At 42.4% G+C, this 23,604-nt stretch overlaps 3 protein-coding genes across 3 annotated transcripts in view; 2 read left to right on the forward strand and 1 right to left on the reverse strand.

The window, feature by feature from the left end:
• Positions 1–1,354: 1,354 nt before the first annotated feature.
• LOC139450942 (ice nucleation protein InaA-like) lies at positions 1,355–6,232 on the forward strand. The gene is made up of 3 exons (XM_071232766.1): positions 1,355–1,417; positions 3,202–3,525; positions 6,200–6,232. Exons 1-3 carry the CDS (start codon positions 1,355–1,357, stop codon positions 6,230–6,232), a joined length of 420 nt encoding a protein of 139 aa, XP_071088867.1.
• Positions 6,233–6,305: 73 nt separating this feature from the next.
• LOC139450943 (NXPE family member 2-like) lies at positions 6,306–11,413 on the reverse strand. The gene is made up of 3 exons (XM_071232768.1): positions 11,379–11,413; positions 10,928–10,980; positions 6,306–7,099 (listed from the first exon to the last, which is right to left on the reverse strand). Exons 1-3 carry the CDS (start codon positions 11,411–11,413, stop codon positions 6,306–6,308), a joined length of 882 nt encoding a protein of 293 aa, XP_071088869.1.
• A 5,084-nt stretch (positions 11,414–16,497) lies between these two features.
• The window catches only part of LOC139449800 (NXPE family member 3-like), a 37,753-nt gene continuing 30,646 nt past the window's right edge, over positions 16,498–23,604 (forward strand). The window contains exon 1 of the mRNA XM_071231335.1: positions 16,498–16,858. Coding sequence (XP_071087436.1) covers positions 16,776–16,858 — 83 coding nt within the window. The 5' untranslated portion in view covers positions 16,498–16,775. The remainder of the gene's footprint in view (positions 16,859–23,604) is intronic.

Genomic DNA, 23,604 nt, shown 5'->3' on the forward strand with positions numbered 1-23,604 from the left:
GGGACAGTATTTCACAATTTTATGCACTCTCGAAAATGAACGTGAAATCCGAGGTCCAACGTTTGAAATGTTCGCATCATTTGGCCGCCAAATGTTCATTCATTACGGAGGTCATGAAATAATAGAGCATTCAAGTGACTATGAACATATATGACAGGTGTAAATATGGTCATCGTTTTCAAGTAATATCAAGTGTGAAATAATCATTAGTGCTGTTCATAGATTTCACTGCCCTTCAAATCGCGTACAAGGTTATACTGACAAATACTGACAAAAATAGCAATGATGCCAATGGTTGTAAACATGATGCTGGCCCCAATGACGCACACCCCGTCCCTGGGGTTGCCTAGCCCACCTCAATCTTTACCGCCTATGGTAAGCTGTTAGGGCCACGCCCTTCACAGGCCGCCTTGCTTTATTGATGCATAGAGCCGGTTTTTAGCGACAGACGTTGAAATTCGCATTACCATTATTTTACTGAATTCTCTATTGATAACAGAAGAAGTTTTGGATCGATTACTGTTGAATTAACATATATGCTTTGTAAACTACAGGTTAGGTTGTTTGTATATTTGTTGGTTAGCTCCGCACTTGGCAATATTACAGCTATATAACGTCTGTAAATAATCGAGTCTGGACCTGACAATCCGCTGATTAATACCATGTGCATCGATCAACGTAATTGGGATACGCTGACATGCATCACTTGTTTCGATCAACACATATGACGGGAAAAATGTGGGCCCACATTTTAGAAAATGGTTATCAGTGAATGGAGCTTCGCGATCAATAAATGTGGTCCCTCCCGTTGCAATCAGTATAACGGCAAAACGTTTGCCCACATTTAGAAATTGATTATCAGTACTATGTCAACCTAATGGAGTTTTCCTGTAGTCCTATACAAATGTGGGCCCACTTGTTTTGATCACCATATATGACGGGGGAACGTGGACCAACAGTTAAAACATATTACACTGATAGGGTGTCCTACAACTGGGTGTCCTACCAATGGGTGTCCTACAACAGGGTGTCCTACAACAAGGTGTCCTACAACTGGGTGTCCTACAACTGGGTGTCCTACAACTGGGTGTCTGACAACTGGGTGCCTGAAATCTGGGTGTCTGACAACTGGGTGTCCTACAACTGGGTTTCTGACAACTGGGTGTCTGACAACTGGGTGTCCTACAACTGGGCGTCTGACAACAGGGTGTCCTACAACTGGGTATCCTTCAACAGGGTGTCTGAGAACTGGGTGTCCTACAACTGGGTGTCTGACAACAGGGTGTCCTAAAACTGGCTGTCCTTCAACAGGGTGTCCTACAACTGGGTGTCCTACAAATGGGTGTCCTTCAACATGGTGTCCTACAACTGGGTGTCCCGCAACTTGGTGTCCTACAACTGGGTGTCCTACAACAGGGTATCCTACAACAGGGTGTCTGACAAATGGGAGGATCCCGGGCAACATGTCAGAAAATGGTAATCATCACAAAACCACCCAAAGAAGATGTAAATATTACACTCATTATATGACAGCTATCGACTTTTTAAAGATGTGGGCCCACCTGCAGTCATCTCTATTCAGGGTAGCTTAGTGGTTAAAGCGTTAGCTTGTCACGCCGAAGACCTGAGTTCGATTCCCGACATGGGTACAATGTATGAAGCCCATTTCTGGTGTCCCCTGCTGTGATATTTCTGGAATATTGTCAACATCGGCTTAAAACCATACTCACTCACTCAATCACTATACAGTAACGGCAAAACACAGGTGGTAAATTACTTGAGAGAAATCTAAACAAGTGTGACGATTGACACCGTTTAGTTCTTAGTTCCTAGTTCTTTACCACAACAGTATTTTGGAAGGCACCACGTTCGCACTGTCTTATAATGATCGACATTCGAAATAAAAGCGTTTTTTGGTACGTTTTAGTTTGCCCAAGAAACAACCCATCTTCGGGTGAACAACTGTTTAGGTAGACCTTTGGTCTTTCGTGTTTTATTCTATTCCTGGTTTATAATGTCACATTTATACCCTGCCTCTTCTGGTCACGGAGGGGGCACGGGTGGCCCAGTCGTCGCGATTCGTTGTGTAGAGTTGCGTCCCTTGGGCACGCCAGAAACCTATGATTGTGGGTCGAATCCCGGTTCGCCCCGGTTATGTTTCTACGTTTGTCAGCACCATACCCGTTCTTGTGGGTTTCACCGAAGAGGTAAACGTCTGAGACCTGCATCACCTCGGACTAACCTCCCACATTAAGGTGATACGCCGTGATAAAACTGGAATACTGTTAAAAGCGGCGTTAAACCCAACTCACTCCCTCACTCTGGTCACGGTCGATTGTTCACAACAACCTGTATTTGAAACTATTGACCATGATATCCAGGTGTTTTGACCAGGATATTATTTTCAGAACCACTGACCAAGATGTAACCTCCAGGAATAGAGTGGTTGCCTGATGTCACCCTTGGTTGAGGGGCGGTCGGGTAGCCTAGTGGTTAAAGCGTTCGCTCGTCACGCCGAAGACCCGGGTTCGATTCCCGACATGGGTACAATGTGTGAAGCCCATTTCTGGTGTCCCCCGCCGTGATATTGCTGGAATATTACTAAAAGCGCCTTAAAACCATACTCACTCACTCACCCTAGGTTGAATGAGTTAATGTTGACCCTCTGACCACATAATGCCTTGCAGTGACATGTTGTCAACGGCGTCTTCTTATGTAACAAATGTTGTATTGAGGATAACACTTTGGTAGTAAAGTACAGATTCTAGTTCTTTATTGGGTTGAGTCTCTTCCGGGATTCGAACCCAGGGCGTGGCACCTAATCACCAGCACACAAAATCAGTGATCTAACCCACTCAGCCACGTACTCTGTGTACCCTCTGACAAGTGTAAATCAGCACGGCTCCCATGGCCCAAAGCTATGAACGCACAATGACATTTAAGAAAGTGGTTAAATGAAACACGTTATATTTGGGAAACCTTTTGTCAATAAAGTACAGATTCAAGTACTTTTTTTATAGTGGAAGTTTACAAGATTTAACCTGAAATAAATACATAAAAATATCTCCAAACACAGTCTGGTAGTGTTGGCAGTGCAGAAGAGTGTTATGTAAGATATACATGACAACATGTTAACGATGTGTAGACATCTTCTTATCATCTTCAATTTATGATGATAAAACACGTGATCAGCCATGACAGGGGTCACGGGAACTTGAAGATCAGGGGTCACGGGAACTAGTAGATCAGGGGTCACGGGAGCTGGCAGATCAGGGGTCACGGGAGCTGGCAGATCAGGGGTCACAGGAACTAGTAGATCAGGGGTCACGGGGGCTGGCAGATCAGGGGTCACAGGAACTTTTAGATCAGGGTTCACGGGAGCTGGCAGATCAGGGGTCACAGGAACTAGTAGATCAGGGGTCACGGGGGCTGGCAGATCAGGGGTCACAGGAACTTGTAGATCAGGGGTCACGGGAGCTGGCAGATCAGGGGTCACAGGAACTAGTAGATCAGGGGTCACAGGAGGTAATAAATCAGGAGTCGCGGGAGATAGTAGACCAAAGGCTAAAACTGAACATTTATGGATTGCGACTTATTATTGGTAACGACGTTTGGGGGATGCTTCTTGCCCAAACAGCTGAATGCAGAGTCTGTATGTCAGCAATACTAACAAACACATTTTAGAGGCATACAATATTTAATTCGAAAAACAACCCCGATCAGTTCCCGAAAATGTTTTAGCAAACACGGCCTTCCAAAGGAAACCAGCAGAGCTGTGGTATATGCACACACTTTATATAGAAATAGCCTAGCAAATTACAATCAAGCCAAATTATAACCTCTTCAGTGAAACCTAAGGGGACGGGTATGGTGCTGACAAACCTAGAAACATAATCGCGGCGAACCGTGATTCGAATTCACAATAATAGGTTTCTGGCGTGCCCAAGAGACGCAACTCTGCACAGCGAATCACGGCGCCTTAGGCCATCCGTGCCCCCTTTTAGATTCCTACAAATCAAGGACCATCACATGATCCTGGTGAAGCTGTGGGACGCAACTATGGATACCTACTTTTGGTTAATTCGACCATTGGTTTCCACACCACACAGCGGTACCTTGTATTGTGGAAAGTAAATCATAAACTGGGAATGGCAATTAAGATTAGCGTTAATGTGAAAAAAACCAAAGATCGGTTATTACATGTGGATTTGGAAGACTCGTTATATCCAGAGTTCGTTATGTACAGAGTTCAGTATATACGGGTTTGTTTTATCCCGAGTTTCTTTTATCCAGTGTTGGTATATCCGTCATTCCTCATATCAAGAGTTCGATATATCCAGTGTTCGTTATGTACGGAGTTCATTATATGCGTGCGCGTTCTTTGTTGCCCGAGTTCGTTACATCCAGTGTTCGATATATCAGGAGTTGACTTATGAAAGGAGTTGTTAGTAGATACCGCGATCACAAAAGTGGCCAACGTAGATATCGCACAATTATTTGCTCTAAATATATTCAATCTTTGGTAATGTTGATAAGTTTATATTATGATGAAATACTCAAACACCTGCTAAGGAATGTGAATGTTTAGTGAGTTGGGTTCAACGCCGCTTTTAACAGTATTACAGTTATATCACGGCGTGTCAGCGTATTGTGGGAGGAAAGCCCGAAGTGATGCAGGTCTCTGACGTTTACCACTTCGGTGAAACCCACGAGCACGGGTATGCTCCTGACAAACCTAGAAACATAATCGGGGCGAACCGGGATTCGAACCTACAATCATTGGTTTCTGGCGTGCCTAAGGAACGCAGCTCTGCACAGCGAATCGCGGCGCCTTAGACGACTGGGCCACCCGTGTCCCCATGTGAACGTTTAAATCTCTTGCCGATAAATGTTGGTTCAGGGACCGATGCACAGTCACCAAAACATACAACCATAAAGACACACACTTGCACACTAAACGCATATATACGAGGGGTGTTCAATAAAGATTTCCCCTAAACCACTTAGGGTTATAATATTTGTTTGAAATTTCACATGTGTAATGATACATGTATCTATGGGTTATGTCTGAATTTGCAGCACCGAACTATTGATCTTACCACTTTTACAGGTGTTATGATCGAGTCGGGTGTGACATTCGATCCAGTAGAATACCGAGAAGTGATTAGGTTTCTATATTTGAAAGGTCGCACACCAGAGGAAACTTTCGATGAAATGAAAGCAACTTATGGGGAAGATGCCCCATCATATGACGTTGTGAAACACTGGCATCGCCAGTTAAAGTGTGGTCGGACATCTGCCATTCCTGGTCGCCCCCATTCAGCCATTGATGAGGACACTATCCATCAAGTGGAGACCGCCATTTTGGCAGTCCGACGTATGACTGTTCGCCAGTTAGCGAAATATGTCAAGATCAGTGTAGGGTCTGTGGAAAAAATCCATGACAATTTGAACGTGCATAAGGTGTCTGCACGATGGATTCCCAGGTTGCTCACTCCTTTCCAAAAGCAGGAACGAGTCAATTGCTCAAAGGATCTTTTGGACATGTGCCAAAAAAAACAGGCAAACTTTTTTGACAGACTTATCACACAGGATGAAACATGGGTCCATCACTATGATCCTGAGACTAAAGTTCAGTCGATGCAATGGAAGCATGTGGAGTCACCACCCCCAAAGAAGGCACGTGTCCAACCCTCTGCAGGCAAGGTCATGCTCACGGTGTTTTGAGACCAGCACGAAGTAGTGGTGATGGATTTCTTGGCAAAGGGTACCACAATTACAGGAGCTTATTATGCTTCACTGCTGCGGAAATTGCGGGACGCTATCAAGCTTAAGAGGCGTGGCATGCTGACCAAGGGTGTCCATCTCTTGCGCCTCCAATGCTCCATTACACAACTCTCATGTTGCCCAGACAGAAGGTGGTCCTGTGGCTATGAAATCCTTCCACATCCTCCTTACTCTCGACCTTGCACCATCTGACTTCCACCTCTTTCCAACCGTGAAGTCATTTTTTAAGGGAAAACGTTTCACAGATGATGAAACACTGATTTCTGAAGTCAAGTCCTGGTTTGAGACGCAAAATGAGGGCTTTTACAACCGAGGTCTCCATAGTTGCATAAAACGATGGGAGAAGTGTGTAACTCTTGTTGGTTCCTATGTGGAGAAAGACTAATACCTATGCCAAGTTTCATTTCACTAGGTCCATCGGAAGTGGGTCAGGGGAAGTCTTTAATGAACACCCCTCGTACATATATCACTCTCCGCAAAACGCACAGACGTCACTCCACACCCATCTTTCTCATCCCTCATCCTTCACACACGGATCCCAGGAAATGATTGATGAGGGAATCCACTGCTAACGAGTTAGGATGCTGGTCGTCATTTTCTGTGGCCACTGTCAAATCTATATTATTTAAGAAAAGCACATTGTTCTCCAGACCTTTAAATGCTTCCCGCTGGATCGTATCGTATACAAACATCCAACAGTCGTCTAAAAACCCTATCTTGCCCCTACCCTTGAAAGCATGAGTTCCTCGAATAGCCACTTTAACCCCTGGGGCACGAGCAACTAACGATTTGACAGATCGTGCAATTCTTTTCATATGAGTTCTAAAAACCTCTGGAGGGAAGGGGTTAAAATGAAGGTATATATGAATGAGAAATATATCCCGAGAATTATTTGGAAGTTCATCCAGATAAGCATGCGTTGCTCTGTTATAAGCCAATTTGCTGAACGTTTGCCCATGATAAAATGGGTACTCATGTGGCACCAACAATAGTGTGATGTTCCGCAGCGTGTCCATTGCTACTGCCGGTTTGTGCCATTTAGAATGGTGCCATGCCTCTGTAACCAGTGTCAATCCTAAACGTTTAGTTAAAGTATGGAACCAACTTCTTGAAGAGGAATCTCCATGGATCCAAATTCTCCGGTTTTTCAGACATTCCTTGTATATGTTCGAATCAGCTGGAATCGTGTTTTTACAAGTTAGAGACTTCCAGGAATTCTTGTAGAAGAAGCCAACAGGTGTTGATGCCTCCCAGCTTTTCCTCAAGGGTGTTTTGTTACAGGGGACACTTGGCAAAGGAACTGTGTCTTGCTCTGCAAACAGAGAACATTGGCGTATGAACTACATAGTTTTCACTTTCAAGATACGCGAAAAATACATGCAAACTTTACTGACATAATGAATACACCATTCTTGGCGTGATAAAGTCCTCATGCGTAGCGAACATTTTATTGGCGACACAATACCGATGACGTCACAATGTAGCTTCTTCACACTGTTGGCAATAAATATAACATTTATTAGCAGAGTGCGTTTCCATACCGTAAGTATCATATATTAGGAATATAAATTGTATAATGCATATATACTGAACGCAAAAGAACCGTCACCATGGATAGATATATGAGAAACCTTATTTGTCCAAACACTGTAAACATTCTTTGAGACATATTAAAAAGATGACATTTGGCAAAACTGATCCTCAAGGTTGAAATTAAAGTGTCAAATGTTCTTAAAGTGAACCACAACACTAGTCTCTGAGAAAATGGCATCACAAGTCAGTATCTCGTGTGTCCGCCATGTGCCGTGCAACGTCGATATGGATGAGGCGGTTGATGAAGGCCATTGGCACTTGAGCCCACACTCTGAGGAACGCCTGACGCAGTTCAGCTGCAGTTGTCGGCCTTGGTCGGACGTCACTCAGCCGTCTTTGAATCTTGTCCCACGGGTGCTCAATGGGATTTATATCGGGACTGAGGGCAGGCCACTGCATGGTTCTGATGTCATTCTGCTGGAGGCAGTCACTTATTGCTCTCGCAGTTTGGTCACGGGCGTTATGATGCTGAAACTCGTTGTTGCGGCGACGTGCCAAATGAGATATGGCGTGTGGTCTCAAGACTTGTGCCGAGCTGCTGGACCGATGTTCTTGAAGACAGCAGGGCCGACCCTCTGTGCAAGACCAATTCCACCCCACACCTTGATGCTTGGACCACCCAACGAGTCTCTCTCAACAACACAAGCATCTAAATAATGTTTCCCACGGCGTTGCCAGACTCTATCTTTGCCATCTGCTGTTGAGATACAGTAACGGCTCTCGTCTGAGAAGAGGACTATTCTCCACTGCTGGTGGCGCCAATGCTGGTGCTGTGTTGCCCACTGGAGACGGTACCGGCGATGACGTGGTGTCAGAATGGGTCCTCGGTGAGGCCTATGATAGTGGCGGTGTCTGCTCGTCAATCGTCAACGCACGGTGTCCGCATTAATGTGTCGCAGGTGTGTCCCCATGGTTTGTAGAGCAGTTTCCGCAGCAGTAACAAAGCGATATTGAAGATGCTGTCGCACAATCTGACGATGGGGTGGTGACTCTTGGTCTTCCATTACGTGGTCGGTCATCTGTCGTGTTGGTTGTCTGGTACCGTTTCTTGTCAATCTTAGCATGTGGTAGCAATTCATTAACGAATGAATGTTATTAGACCTGGGTGGATTTTTATAGGGCAAGAAATGGGGGAGCACATGGGCACGGGTTACCATGGCCATTGCCGTGATGCGTTTGGGCGATCGGTTTTAATGCCATCTGCTTTGTTTTTTTTGCATATTTGTCATGTTTTTCCTCAATCTTGTCAATCACATTAGTGTCAATGGGGACAGAAAATTCAATGATATAAATGATTTCATTGGATGTATCAAAACGGACAAGATTAGGTTTGTTGGCCTGGATACATCTGAGGCTGTAAATGGGCCTATTCCAAAGAATTTTGTATTGATCATTTCCATGACGCCCTTACATCTTAACGTCGTACCATGGGTGGACCGCTGTGTCAAAATCACAAGCATGGCGGAGACGGTAATAAAATGATCGAGCTACACCATCATGTCGTTTAAGAAAATGTGTTTGTGCCAAAGCTGGGCATCCACTGACAATGTGCTGGACAGTCTCATTTAATTCATTACATAATCTACATTTCACATTCGCATTTGGATGCAAAATCACACATTGACGGTTTCGAGTGGAAAGTGACTGGTCCCGAATAGCAAACAGAAAGCTTTCAGTTTCACTTTTCAGGCCAGACGACTTCATCCAAGCGAAGGACTCTGCAGGATTGCTGATCGTCTCAACACACTGCACATAAACTCGATGCAGTGGTCGTTCAGAAAGTCTCTCCTTGAAAAACTGAGTCTGGGCCGACTTGATATAGCACTTCGCTTGGTTGACACTCATTTCTGTACCGTCCTGCAGTACAGAACCATCAACAAAATCAACAGCGACACTGAGATTATGTCCCACATCCTTGGCTCGTTTTAGAAAACTGTGGAATGCCTTGTTTTCATCATGAGTCTTGACATGCTTCACAAGAGGATCATCAGACAAAAATGTGTGTAAAAGTGCACAAAATACTTCTATCATGAAGAGCCTCAACGTTAATCAAACCACGTCCTCCCATAATGATTGGTAAATATAAGCGATTGAGGGAAGAGTGAGGGTGGTGGGATCTATTGTCTGACATGATTCTTGTCTAATCAACAACACCAAAAGAATACGAAAGGACGGGCACAGCATAAGTATTTGTGGCTATGACTTTATTGCGAGCGTTCAGCTCTGAACTCCAGATTTTCTTTAGTCTACATTTTTACTCTGCCCGAAATTTGCCCTTGATATGGGCATTAAGGAGTTTGTCACTAATCTGCATCCCTAAGTACGTATAGGTCTGACCTTCCACAAGATGGTCAATAACTCCTCCTCCTAGTAAAATACCTCTTCTACCTTGCCACGTTTCAAATGAAGAATGTTGCATTTGTCGAGTCCAAAGGACGTGCCGATATCATTAGAAAAGGACTCAACAAGCAGAATCTGCTTTTTGAGTGTAGATCCTCCAATGGCAATAAGTTCAAGGTCATCCATGTAAAGGAGGTAAGGGGTGTTGGGGATCTGTGCTGAGGAGGTCCCGGGTGATAACCTTCCTCTTTGCTGAGCAAAAAGCGTAAAGGATTTGGTGACATACAGAAAAGCAAAGGGCTAAAAGAATCGCTCTGAAATATTCTTCTTCTGATAGAAATGGGTTCCGAAGTCACCACCTGGCCCCGCGAATACATCTCAAGTTGAGTTGACCAGCAGTTCATTAAAGACGTGAGTAAAACACGTAGTCGCTCGGGGAAGTCAATACACTCCAGTGACCTCAAAATCCATTCGTGAGGTACAGAATCAGAAACTTTTCTGTAGTCTATCTAGACATTGAGAGGTTACGGTGGTAAGTTTTAGCCTCTTCAAGGATCATTTTCTGAACTAGTAGTTGATCCTTACAACCCCAACATCCCTTTCTGGCTCCTTTTTGCTCCATGTCATTGAATGCGCAGTATGGTGACATAATATCTGTAAGTATTATTATTATTATCATTATTATTATAACAGCAATAAAGCAATGCGAGGTTATGGCTTATATTGACAACTCAGAACGGAGTATAACTAAAATATGCAAATGTCGGGTAAAATTATTGGCTTTTCACTAGATCGACTCTTTTAGTCAACTGCAACCATGGCTTTTTTCTGTTTGAATTGAATATAAAACAGATACTTAATTGTGAAGTATATGAACCTCTCCTACAACAGTGAGTGAGTAGAGTTTAACGCTGCTTTGAACAGTATTCCAGTTATATCACGGCGTGTCAGCTTGATGTTGGAAGAAAGCCCGAAGTGATGCAGGTCTCAGACGTTCACCAAAATATAACATAATTATGACGAATCTACAGACGACTGTATCTCTCATGTCCCTATAGGGGAAAGAAATAACGTATGACTTATTCAGTGCTTGATCGTGTCCCACTGGTTTGACTTGCCCAGTCTTCATTATTACTAGACACATTTCACATGACACAGCTGTAATATTGTGTGATAATTTGTCAATCTTTCATAACTTGAGACATACCTGACGTCACTTTAATCGCAACAGATGTGGGGAGCTTTTGATGTAGCAGGTGTCTGAAAAATAATATGTGTGGGTTATATTTGTATCAAAAACATTTAATGTAAATAATATATATTGATGTTGATTACGAGGTAGATCTGACAGTATTTGAAGGTAATGAAGAAAAAACATACGTATATTTGTGGGATATAAAAGTATATATTTTTTGTACAGATTGATTGAATTGATAGGATAATTAGAGATATGAACGTTGCCATTTGAACGCTTCCGAAATACCCATCATCTCGAAACAAACATGTCGAGATAACCAGTATGTTATAAAAAATATTATATATAAATATAATGTTGACGTAAACATCATATCGAGATAACCACATGTCAAGTAAACATCATATCGAGATAACCAGTATGTTGAAATAAATATATCAAGATAACCATTATGTTGACGTACACATCATATCGAGATAACCAGTATGATAAACACATAACGAGTCATCAAAAGGCGAAATGACTTTGACCCCCCCAGGGTACACCAAAGGAGGTCAACCAGCGTGTCATTAAGCAAGCTAGGCCCACGCGGGTAGCGCTCATCGAAGGCCTCCGGAAATTACTATGCCCAACCCGCAAGTATTACGCCGAGTCGTCACACATGGCGTGGAACGAACCTCACCTCAGTGACTGAATGGAGTTTTCTGTTTTTATTAATGATTTAGTTAAAGAAATTAATGATCTTAAATGCGGAATAAAGGTTGATAATTCTATAATCAGTATTTTATTGTATGCTGACGATATCGTTCTTTTAGCACCCGATGAAAAGTCATTACAATCAACGTTAACCTGTGTCGGCAATTGGTGCAAGAAATGGCGCCTTCAAATAAATAGCAAAAAAACAAAAATTGTTCATTATCGTAACATATCCTGTGTTAAGTCATCCTATCACTTTACTTGTGGTGCGGAAAATATAGAAATTGTTTATTCATATAAGTATCTTGGGCTTTGGTAACATGAAAACTTAGATATGAATTATACAGCAAAAGAAATATCTAAATCAGCCAGTAGGGCACTTGGGGTAATTATCAGTAAGTTTAAAGCGGTGGGCGGCATGGATTATGATGTATTCACTACTTTATACAATAACCTAGTTCAACCAATTTTATCATATGGTTCAGCTATTTGGGGCACCAAAGAATTTAGTTGTATTAACAAAATAGAGCTTGCCGCTTTTTCTTGGGAGTAGGCAACAAAACACCTAATTTGGCAGTAAGAGGGGAAATGGGCTGGTCATCTAACTATACAAAGCAAAAAATTGAGATAATACGTTTCTGGAAAAGACTGAGTTTGGCAGATGAAAACAGGCTAATGCATATAGTGCAAAGATGGTCATCTAAATTTCGTAAGTCATGGGATAATTCAGTTAAGAAATTATTCGACGTGAAATCAATTACTTCTGTTATAACTAATCTATTATCTTGTGACTTCGACCATGCTAGAAATATACTCATCAATAAGGATAAGGAATTATGGTTGGAACAGCTCTGGGATGACAGAGGATTAACAAATGGTATTAAGTCAAGAACATATCGACTGTTTAAAACGTCTTTAAGTACCTCCAAATATGTCATTAATTTAGCCAACAGAGACCATCGTAGTATATTTGCTAAATTTAGATGTGGCACCCTCCCTCTGGAAATTGAACTCGGTCGTTTCCTGAAACCAAAAATTCCCTTACATAATCGTATTTGTAAACGCTGTAATACAAACAGTATCGAAGACGAGGTTCATTTCTTAACAACGTGTAATCTTTATGCAGATCAACGAGAATATGTTTGGGGTTACGCCTCGTCTCTTTGCCCAAATTTTTGTCTCATGACCCCTATAGATCAAACCCCATTCCTTATGAAGTGCGATAATTTATCCTATTCTGTGGCTGCACTAATTTAATCAATGTACAAACGTAGGTTATATAAAAACGTGTCATAAACCCATTCTAGTATTGTATGCCCCTGTATATTTTATAAAACATGTCATTGTATAGCAATGCTTGTTATAAATGTACGAGTATTATACTTTTATCACTTATTTTGTGCACCATTAATAAATTCATCACTGTCCACTATAACTATTTTAGCACTTGCAGTGCTTTTAAGAACATAAGTGTCTAATAGGCCCACGTTGGCCGGGCGATGTATATCTTTTAATATATTTTATTTCCTGTATAAATTGATGTAATTTTATGCATACACCGCTGGGCACTTAAATAAATCATTTTACTTCTTCTTCTTCTTCTTATTCTTCTTTATCCTCCTGACACAACCTACTCTCATTAAGTAAATGGGTATCCTCCCAAAACGTAGACCTGCCAAAACGTAGACCTCCCAAAACGTAGACCTGCCAAAACGTAGACCTCCCAAAACGTAGACCTCCCAAAACGTAGACCTGCCAAAACGTAGACCTGCCAAAATGTAGACCTGCCAAAACGTAGACCTCCCAAAACGTAGACCTGCCAAAACGTAGACCTGCCAAAACGTAGACCTGCCAAAACGTAGACCTCCCAAAACGTAGACCTGCCAAAACGTAGACCTGCCAAAAAGTAGACCTGCCAAAACGTAGACCTCCCAAAACGTAGACCTGCCAAAACGTAGACCTGCCAAAACGTAGACCTCCCAAAACGTAGACCTGCCAAAACGTAGACCTGCCAAAACGTAGACCTGCCAAAACGTAGACCTGCCAAAACGTAGACCTCCCAAAACGTAGACCTGCCAAAACGTAGACCTCCCAAAACGTAGACCTGCCCAAAACGTAGACCTGCCAAAACGTAGACCTGCCAAAACGTAGACCTGCCAAAACGTACACCTCCCAAAACGTAGACCTGCCAAAACGTAGACCTCCCAAAACGTAGACCTGCCAAAACGTAGACCTGCCAAAACGTACACCTCCCAAAACGGAGACCTCCCAAAACGTAGACCTGCCAAAACGTAGACCTGCCAAAACGTAGACCTCCCCAAACGTAGACCTCCCCAAACGTAGACCTGCCAAAACGTAGACCTCCCAAAACGTAGACCTCCCAAAACGTAGACCTGCCAAAACGTAGACCTGCCAAAACGTAGACCTCCCAAAACGTAGACCTCCCAAAACGTAGACCTGCCAAAACGTAGACCTGCCAAAACGTAGACCTCCCAAAACGTAGACCTCCCAAAACGTAGACCTCCCAAAACGTAGACCTGCCAAAACGTATACCTGCCAAAACGTAGACCTCCCAAAGCATAGACCTGCCAAAACGTAGACCTGCCAAAACGTAGACCTCCCAAAACGTAGACCTGCCAAAACGTACACCTCCCAAAACGTAGACCTGCCAAAACGTAGACCTGCCAAAACGTAGACCTCCCAAAACGTAGACCTCCCAAAACGTAGACCTCCCAAAACGTAGACCTGCCAAAACGTAGACCTCCCAAAACGTAGACCTCCCAAAGCGTAGACCTGCCAAAACGTAGACCTCCCAAAACGTAGACCTGCCAAAACGTAGACCTCCCAAAACGTAGACTTCCCAAACGTAGACCTGCCAAAACGTACACCTGCCAAAACGTACACCTCCCAAAACGTAGACCTCCCAAAACGTAGACCTGCCAAAACGTAGACCTGCCAAAACGTAGACCTCCCAAAACGTAGACCTGCCAAAACGTAGACCTCCCAAAACGTAGACCTGCCAAAACGCAGACCCGTTAAAACCCTACTCGTTATGGCTGGTTGCATCAGTCTTTAGTACCCTGTACCCTTAAGTAAAATGGTATCACCCATGTAACAAGAAAGAAAGCTGGGTAGAGTTGACAATTTTTTATTCAAATGTTATTTCATTGTCATTTATGATTATCAGTCATTTTCACTTGTTTATCATCAGTGGACCAACTGCATCCAGGTACTGAAGCCTGAAGGGGTGTCTTTTCACGGCGATGAAGCTGTTCCTTCTCTCTGTAGACAACCTTCCTGGGTGGCGGTGCTGCTCCAAATTGAATCTGCGCTAGTTTAGCTCTCTCCGAAATTTCAACCTTCTGGATCAGTTCGATAAATCTGAAGATGTTTGGATGCTTGTGCTGGAGGGACTTGCCGATTCTGGAGCATGGCCCAATTATTAGTGAGCTAATTTTAACTGCTTTTTGGGAGGTCTGCATTTAGGAGGTCTACGTTATTGGAGGGAACCAGTAAATGCTGCTCTTTCTCGGCGTCACGGCTACCGAGCTGAGACAAAGAGACCCAACCATCATAAAGTAATAAGGTTCCAGTAAAGTAATGCTCCACCAAACCTCACTGGAAGTCCTACTACAGACGTTTAATGTCAATTCACACAAATTTTCAATGACAATAACGTTTTCCAGGATCATGTGTTCTCTCAACGCCATCGCAAAATATCCCGTAGAAGTCAATGGTCGTATAAATAAGGTGGAACAGATTGATCACAACGGTAGTTTCTAGCAAAATCGCATCTGAAAATGAGCTTAACATGGGTCCTCCTTTGGTCAAAGGTTTGTTCCCCTGTAATGAGTGTGTCACGCGTTGCACACGAGCGGCGAATGAGGTGCACACCCGGGTTGAACGCGTTGCACACTTGTGTCACACGCGTGACGCACGGGCTGCAGACGGGTTGCCTCACAAGTTGCCCATACAACACACACACACACACACACACACACACACACACACACACACACATATATATGTGTTATATTGTAGGAATGTTGCTAAAAACCGTACTCACTCACTCTAACTGTAACGCAATGATCGTCGTCACCGATCAACCACTCCCGGTAGCACACATTGTCACAATACAGACGCCAGCAACATTAATAAAAATGCTATTGTCTTATCACAGTAATGTCCTCTTTTGAACACGAACCTAGCCCTGTTTATGAAATAAATTACGGTGATTATCGGAATTGTCTTTCAGTGCTGGTTAGGAAACAAAACAAAATGTAAAGTCTCAGGAACTGAAAATATGAATCATCAAGTGGAGTGTTTAATCATTATGATCGTCAAATTGATCCGTCAAAGAGGCGGGGTGTGGTTTCAGTCGATAATCTGGAACACCTCTTTTGTTTGTGTGTATAGGGAGAAAGCTACATTTACGATTTGGTTGGTTGGTTTGTTGTTTTACGTCCTCAAAAATATTCCAGCGGTCTGTAAATAATCGAGTCTGGACCAGACAATGCAGTGATTGATATCATAAGCATCGATCCACGCAATTGGGATCGATGACATGCATCAACCAAGTCAGCGAGACTGACGACCCGGTCCCGTTAGTCGCCTTTTACGACAAGCATAGTCGCCTTTTACGGCAAGCATGGGTTGCTGAAGACCTATTTTCCCCGGATCTTCTCGGGTCCTACATTTACGAGCTTTTAGTCCTTCATAACATATACGAACATCTTTGCTAACACATCCTTGAGAAGTGAGTATTCGAATCACAACAGTCTCGCTACATGTCTAATAGACGACGCAGCAATGCCCTCAATCGATACCAAGCCTCCTCTTGTCCTACATCCGCGTTATCGATCGACGAGGTGCCCATGTTTCCCATGTTGAACTGGGAACAAACCAGATGTTCCCATGTTGACGTCGATAACGGATTGTATAATTCATATGCAAGAGAGGGCACATTCACATTTGTGAACGCAGATGTTCATATTGTCTGGATGTCCCTCCTCATAACATTACACTATTTGAATGGTTGTATTCATCGCGTAGACAGCAGTCGGGAAGCAGGCGTTCACGATTTCGACTTCCGTGGCGGCAGATGACGGTCTGATAGGACCCCAACCTTTACCTTGGACACAGACTCACCAAGTCAATCACAACAATGAAGACGAAACTTATCTTCATATTTGTTACGATATTCGGAGTGCTATGTTCCTGTCTGCTTTTCTTATCGTTTATCAACAGGTAAGATTTGTACAGTTAATTATTCGTACATGTATTGTGGTATAGTCACGGATGGAGCAATATTCCACTGTGTCTAGGTCGGTTCTGTATTTAAATATCACATTTGATTCACCTATTGTTTGACACTGTCAGTTTAGTCACTGACAGATTTAATATAATTCGTTTGACCTCTAGGCATGTGCGGTAATACAACCGGGAGATTAACATCACGTCCCTTGGGCTTTAAAGGGTTGGTACGCTCGATAATGTCACTTAAAGCAGGACATTGTGATAATGCAGATAGGGTATTCATGCATGGATGATATACAGCATAAATGTTCAGTCAACAGACAAAATGGTCGAGCGTGTGTTTGTGGCTGTTGCGAGGAGCGGTACGCGCACTTCTCGGGGATATTATAAACAGGGATATCATCGGAATTGTACAATGGACTTAGCAGAGATATGGTGGTGGGGGGAGGGGGTGGGGTGGATATGAACATTATCTAAGGACTGGTCGTTTAATTGGGTGGGGGGTGGGGGGGGGTATTGCTTTATTTTCAATTGAAAAAAAAGACAACGAAGTGGTGATATGTGTTCAAATATTTGTTAAATTGTTAAATCATATATTTTGTTTGAAAGTGTAATTGAGTGTTATACGGAACGTATATACAAGAACATGACGTCAGTTATAACGTCCCCTATTATACAGAACACCATATTTGGCGGAGCAAACTGTACTTTCACATGCAACAGCTGCGGATTCGTTATTCATAGACCGAACCACCATAAATAGTCTGACACATCATTCAAATGTATCCATGTACATGTATATGAGATCAGATTGTGTAACATATGTTCAGGTCTTCAGTAGTTTTTAATAACCAAAACCCAACCATCAGCAGATTTCACGATTGTTTGGGCTAATTTAAGTGGTTCAAAAAGCGAATAGCTGAAAACGAACATGTTGCTCACTCATCATGACTGCTCATTTGTGACCAAATGACCAATCAGTGTTACAGGTCATACAGAATCGGACTACACAAGGCTGTTTTTTTTGTGTTTTTGTTTGTTTGTTGTTTAAGATCCGGGGTAGAATTGATCTTCAGTAACCAATGCTTGTCGTGATTAACGGGATCGGATGGTCAGGCTCACTGCCTTGGTTGATGCATGTTATCGTATCCCAATTGTGTAGATCACGATGGGTTGTCTGACCCAAAATTGATTCTTTACAGACCGAAATCATACAGCTGGAATAGTCCTGAGTACGGCGTTAAATAACAAACAAATAATGAAAAAAACGTGAGTGACTATTGTTACACCAATGCAATGTTTTAATACACTGTCCTTTTATGTATGAAATAAGTAACAGTTTATATAAAAATAATTGTCATTAAATGTTAAATTATTCCAATATTCTAACCGGTAAGTTGTACAATGTCCAATTCAACCATGTGCCTTATTGCAACCAGGAAATGTCGAAATATGCTCATCAAGAGTCTGTGAGAGTCTATTTTTTTTATAGTTTTGTTTATTTTCTTCACGAAATTTTAATTTGTTCATGAATGTACGAGCAAGAAGTTAGTCGCCGTAATTCGTTGTGAATGTCCATCATTGCGAAAGAGAAGAATAAATAGTTTATGGATGTGTCACATGTGAATAGATGTGATACATTAATAAATGTGAACAAAATATCACCTCAATAGTCTATTAGCTTACGAAGTCACACGACATAGATTTCAATAATTAGAAATAAATATATTCAGCTGACAGATGGGACCGACAGATGAGTCAATCATATCCAGGCTTGTGAATGCAGCGAAATGGTTAAATGATACTGTCTGATGCTCAGAATGTGATGAACAAGTGAACATGACCTGTTTCACCTGTGATATGAGATAAACTTCACATTGAAAGAAGTAATGTAGGCGCAATGGCAAACACGTGACATGAAATAAAAACATGACCCATAATGACAGTCACGGATGTATTATATTTATAATATAACACAGAAAACATAGCAATAATTTTCATGATGGCAATATGTTTACATTCAATCCAGTTGGAATTGTCAAGACAGTCTTCCCTTATTCACCATAGAAAGTTGATTAAGTGACCAGCCGCATCTCGGAGATGTCTTACTTCCGGAATCGAGATGGTCCTTCAGTCTCATCAACCTGTTGTCCAGTTCTCAGTAGACACGTGTTCGGAATTGGGGATGGGCTTCGAGATCCATTGAGACTCGCCTTGCTCTGTGTGTTGTTCCATGTTCATTAGGGGAGTCACCAGTGGTCAAGTGGTAGAACGTCCACCCGGAGAGCGGAAGGTCCGGGGTTCGATCCCCGACTACATCATACCAGAAGACGTTAAAAATGGCACTTGTTGTTACCCTGCTTGGCGCTCGGCATTAAGGGGATAAAACAAGGACTAATCGCCTCGGAGTCAGTATACTGTGTTTGAGTGAGGTATTCATGTTAATCTGCGGCATGGTATCTCAGTGGGTTAGCACTATAAAGTCGGCATTAGTTCGGACGAGTACAAGCAGCCACACACACACACACACACACACACACGTGCATGCACGTCGCTATATAAGTGCAATAATCTTGAACGCGACGTTAAACCCCATTTCACCTCACCTCACCTCACCTCACCTCACCTCACCCCACCTAGGTGAGTCTAGAACAGTCGGGATGGGATTCCGTTCTTCGGCTGATGATGCCACCCCCACGAGGTGGCTGTTGGTACGGAGTCCAATGTTTCTGGATAGTCTGAAGTGTCAAAGTCTGTCTGGGTTGTCTGAAGTGTCAAAGTCTGTCTGGGTTGTCTGAAGTGTCAAAGTCTGTCTGGGTTATCTGTAGTGTCTCTGGATTGTCCGAGGTTTCAAAGTCTGTCTGGATTGTCTGAGGTTTCAAAGTCTGTCTGGATTGTCTGAGGTTTCAAAGTCTGTCTGGATTGTCCGAGGTTTCAAAGTCTGTCTGGATTGTCTGAGGTTTCAAAGTCTTGTCTGGATTGTCTGAGGTTTCAAAGTCTTTCAAAGGTTGTCCAGAAAAGGGGAAAAGCTCAACTCCAACTTTGGCAAAGTTATATTGTTCAACAGCGTGAGGAACAGCATCCGTGACTTTCATTATGTGTCATGTTTTTATTTCATGTCACGTCGGTTCCTCGTGTCTGGTATGACAACAGTGCAAGACCCCTGGGTACCTCTCACTCTGGGGCGGTCGGGTGGCTTAGTGGTTAAAGCGTTCGCTCGTCACACCGAAGACCCGGGTTCGATTCCCGACATGGGTACAATATGTGAAGCCCATTTCTGGTGTCCCCCGCCGTGATATTGCTGGAATATTGCTAAAAGCGGCGTTAAACCAAACTCACTCACTCACTCACCTCTCACTCTACACCATACTGAACTGCAAATAACTGGTCCCACATATCGGAACGCACATATTTTTACCAACAGTTGACACATTAATCAAGGCTACATTTTTCACGCATGAAAGAATTCAACTTAGTGTAATAATCAACCTTATTAGCTTTATACCTTAGGACTAAACATGGCCATAATCCATGTCTATGTGTGGCAGGTTGTTCAACCCCTCCTTCGCAACTGTATGCAAACAAGTGTATTATTTTATACATACAAGTGTATTATATACAGTAGACTAAACATACATTTCTACCATCATTTGTTTCAATAATAAATGGCGTTGTCACTGCATGAAGTGTAGGTCCGTATGACATGTATTTTCATTATTAATCGGTCGATCTTTTATAAATCATACTTCAGTTATTTATTTCACATTTGCCTCGGTAGAATTTGGGTAGGACATGTAATTCTGGAAAGTCAACAAGGGAATGTAGATAACCAGAAACACGTTTATCCGGACACTATTTGAGAAAACGCACGTGTCCGGAGAATCGAGGTTCGACTGTGAAGCGTTTAGATAATTTTGCCAAGAGCTTGGATCCCATCAAACAAGACAATGTCATCAGCGGTAGTAATCAATGGTAGATGGCCATTTTCGTAACATTTCACACACAACTCATCACAGATGATGCGAGGTCCTCTAGGAACAAGGAAACAGGTAGCGGGTCACGTTATCTCCCTGACGTACTCCAGTATGACCCGGATTGATTTATTACGAAACCTATTTTGTTGTTGCTGTGTTTGTGAGTTCCCAGGTTCCAACACACACATTTAAGTAAACAACTGCTACAAAAAGAAACACGTTTACACCTACAAGCATATATACAACACACATTCACATAAACCTGCAAGCATACATGCAACACACTTACCCTCGATTACATCTGCAAGCATATATACAACGCACATACCTGCATATACACCTGCAAGCATATATACAACATACCTGCATATTCACCTGCAAGCATATATACAACAAACATACCTGCATATTCACCTGCAAGCATATATACAACAAACATACCTGCATATTCACCTGCAAGCATATATACAACTCACACATACATATACACCTACAAGCATATATACAACAAACATACCTGCATATTCACCTGCAAGCATATATACAACAAACATACCTGCATATTCACCTGCAAGCATATATACAACTCACACATACATATACACCTACAAGCATATATACAACAAACATACCTGCATATTCACCTGCAAGCATATATACAACAAACATACCTGCATATTCACCTGCAAGCATATATACAACAAACATACCTGCATATTCACCTACAAGCATATATACAACAAACATACCTGCATATTCACCTGCAAGCATATATACAACAAACGTACCTGCATATTCACCTACAAGCATATATACAACAAACATACCTGCATATTCACCTGCAAGCATATATACAACAAACATACCTGCATATTCACCTACAAGCATATATACAACAAACATACCTTCATATTCACCTGCAAGCATATATACAACAAACATACCTGCATATTCACCTACAAGCATATATACAACAAACATACCTGCATATTCACCCGCAAGCATATATACAACAAACATACCTGCATATTCACCTACAAGCATATATACAACAAACATACCTGCATATTCACCTGCAAGCATATATACAACAAACGTACCTGCATATTCACCTGCAAGCATATATACAACTCACACATACATATACACCTGCAAGCATATATACAACAAACATACCTGCATATTCACCTGCAAGCATATATACAACTCACACATACATATACACCTACAAGCATATATACAACAAACATACCTGCATATTCACCTGCAAGCATATATACAACAAACATACCTGCATATTCACCTACAAGCATATATACAACAAACATACCTGCATATTCACCTGCAAGCATATATACAACAAACGTACCTGCATATTTACCTGCACGCATACATACAACACACTTACCTTCGATTACTGTCATCGAGTCCAATTGCGTGGATCGATGCTCGTGATATCAATCACTGGATTGTCGGCGTTAAACAACAAACCAACCAGCCTTCGATTACACCTACAAGCATAAATACTACACACATACCTGCATATACACCTGCAAGCATGTATACAACACACTTACCTTCGTTTACACCTGCAAACATATATACAACGCACATACCTGCATATACACCTGCAAGCATATATACAACACACGCCTTCATTTACACCTGCAAGTATACATGCAGCACACCTGCGTATACGCCTGCAAGCATGCATGCAACACACGCACACCTGCAAACATACATTCAACACGCACTCCTGCGAATTCATCTGCAAGCATACATACAACACAGGCCTCCGTGTACATCTGCAAGCATACATAAAACACACACATATACCTGCGTTTACACCTGCAAGTAAACATGCAACACACACCTGCATATACCCCTGCAACCACACACACCGACACACACACACAAACACCTGCATATACCCCTGCAACCACACACACCGACACACACACACCGACACACACACACACACACACACCCCTGCGTCTACACCAGCAATAGATTTTATCGGAAAAAAACAATTGCACCCGAAAACCTGTTGAAAAAAATAATTATGCTTCAGACAGTTAAAAAAAAATACGAATTACCTGCCACAAAAATTACATTGTTGCAATGTGTTTTTCTTTCAAAAATGTTTCTGGGTTTGTAGCTGTAGCTGAAAAAATATCTAGTCTCGATACAAAATCCCAGTTTCCCTGAGAAACTAGGAGTTGGACCGAAAAGACAGTCAGGATCCTGACCCTCTGGGTGGGATGGGTACATTGACGCGATGAGTCACGGTAACGGTATAGCGAGACAGCGGTAGCGCTATCGCGCTATCGCGCTATCGCGCTAATTGAGCTGCTGGTAGCGTCCCGGTAAACAGGTTTTGTTGCCAAAAATGTGTATGTCAACGCTTAGACGAGTAACCCTGTATGACTATTGTACCATTAGTCCAGGCAATTCAGGTCATGTTTTCACTCAACTTGGAACAAATTGCAACATCATTTATTTCCACCACAATACATTTCTTCAAGGTCCCTAAACCAACATACTCTAAAACAGTGACACGTTTAGAATATACTGCACTAAATGGAAATTAGATGTTAACATTTCAAAATCAAAACTTATCATACTAGAGTATTTGGCAGTGGCCCTGATAATTAAACGAAGTAAACTCCAGTTCGTATTTGGTTGAAAACATCTCGAGATAGTAGATAGCTAGGTTTAGCTGGCCCGGAGCCCTTTCAGCGCAGCGATAGTAGCGCTAGAACG

This window comes from Haliotis cracherodii, unplaced genomic scaffold, assembly GCF_022045235.1.
Source record: "Haliotis cracherodii isolate W230 unplaced genomic scaffold, xgHalCrac1.p SCAF_8, whole genome shotgun sequence".
Taxonomy (NCBI): domain Eukaryota; kingdom Metazoa; phylum Mollusca; class Gastropoda; order Lepetellida; family Haliotidae; genus Haliotis; species Haliotis cracherodii.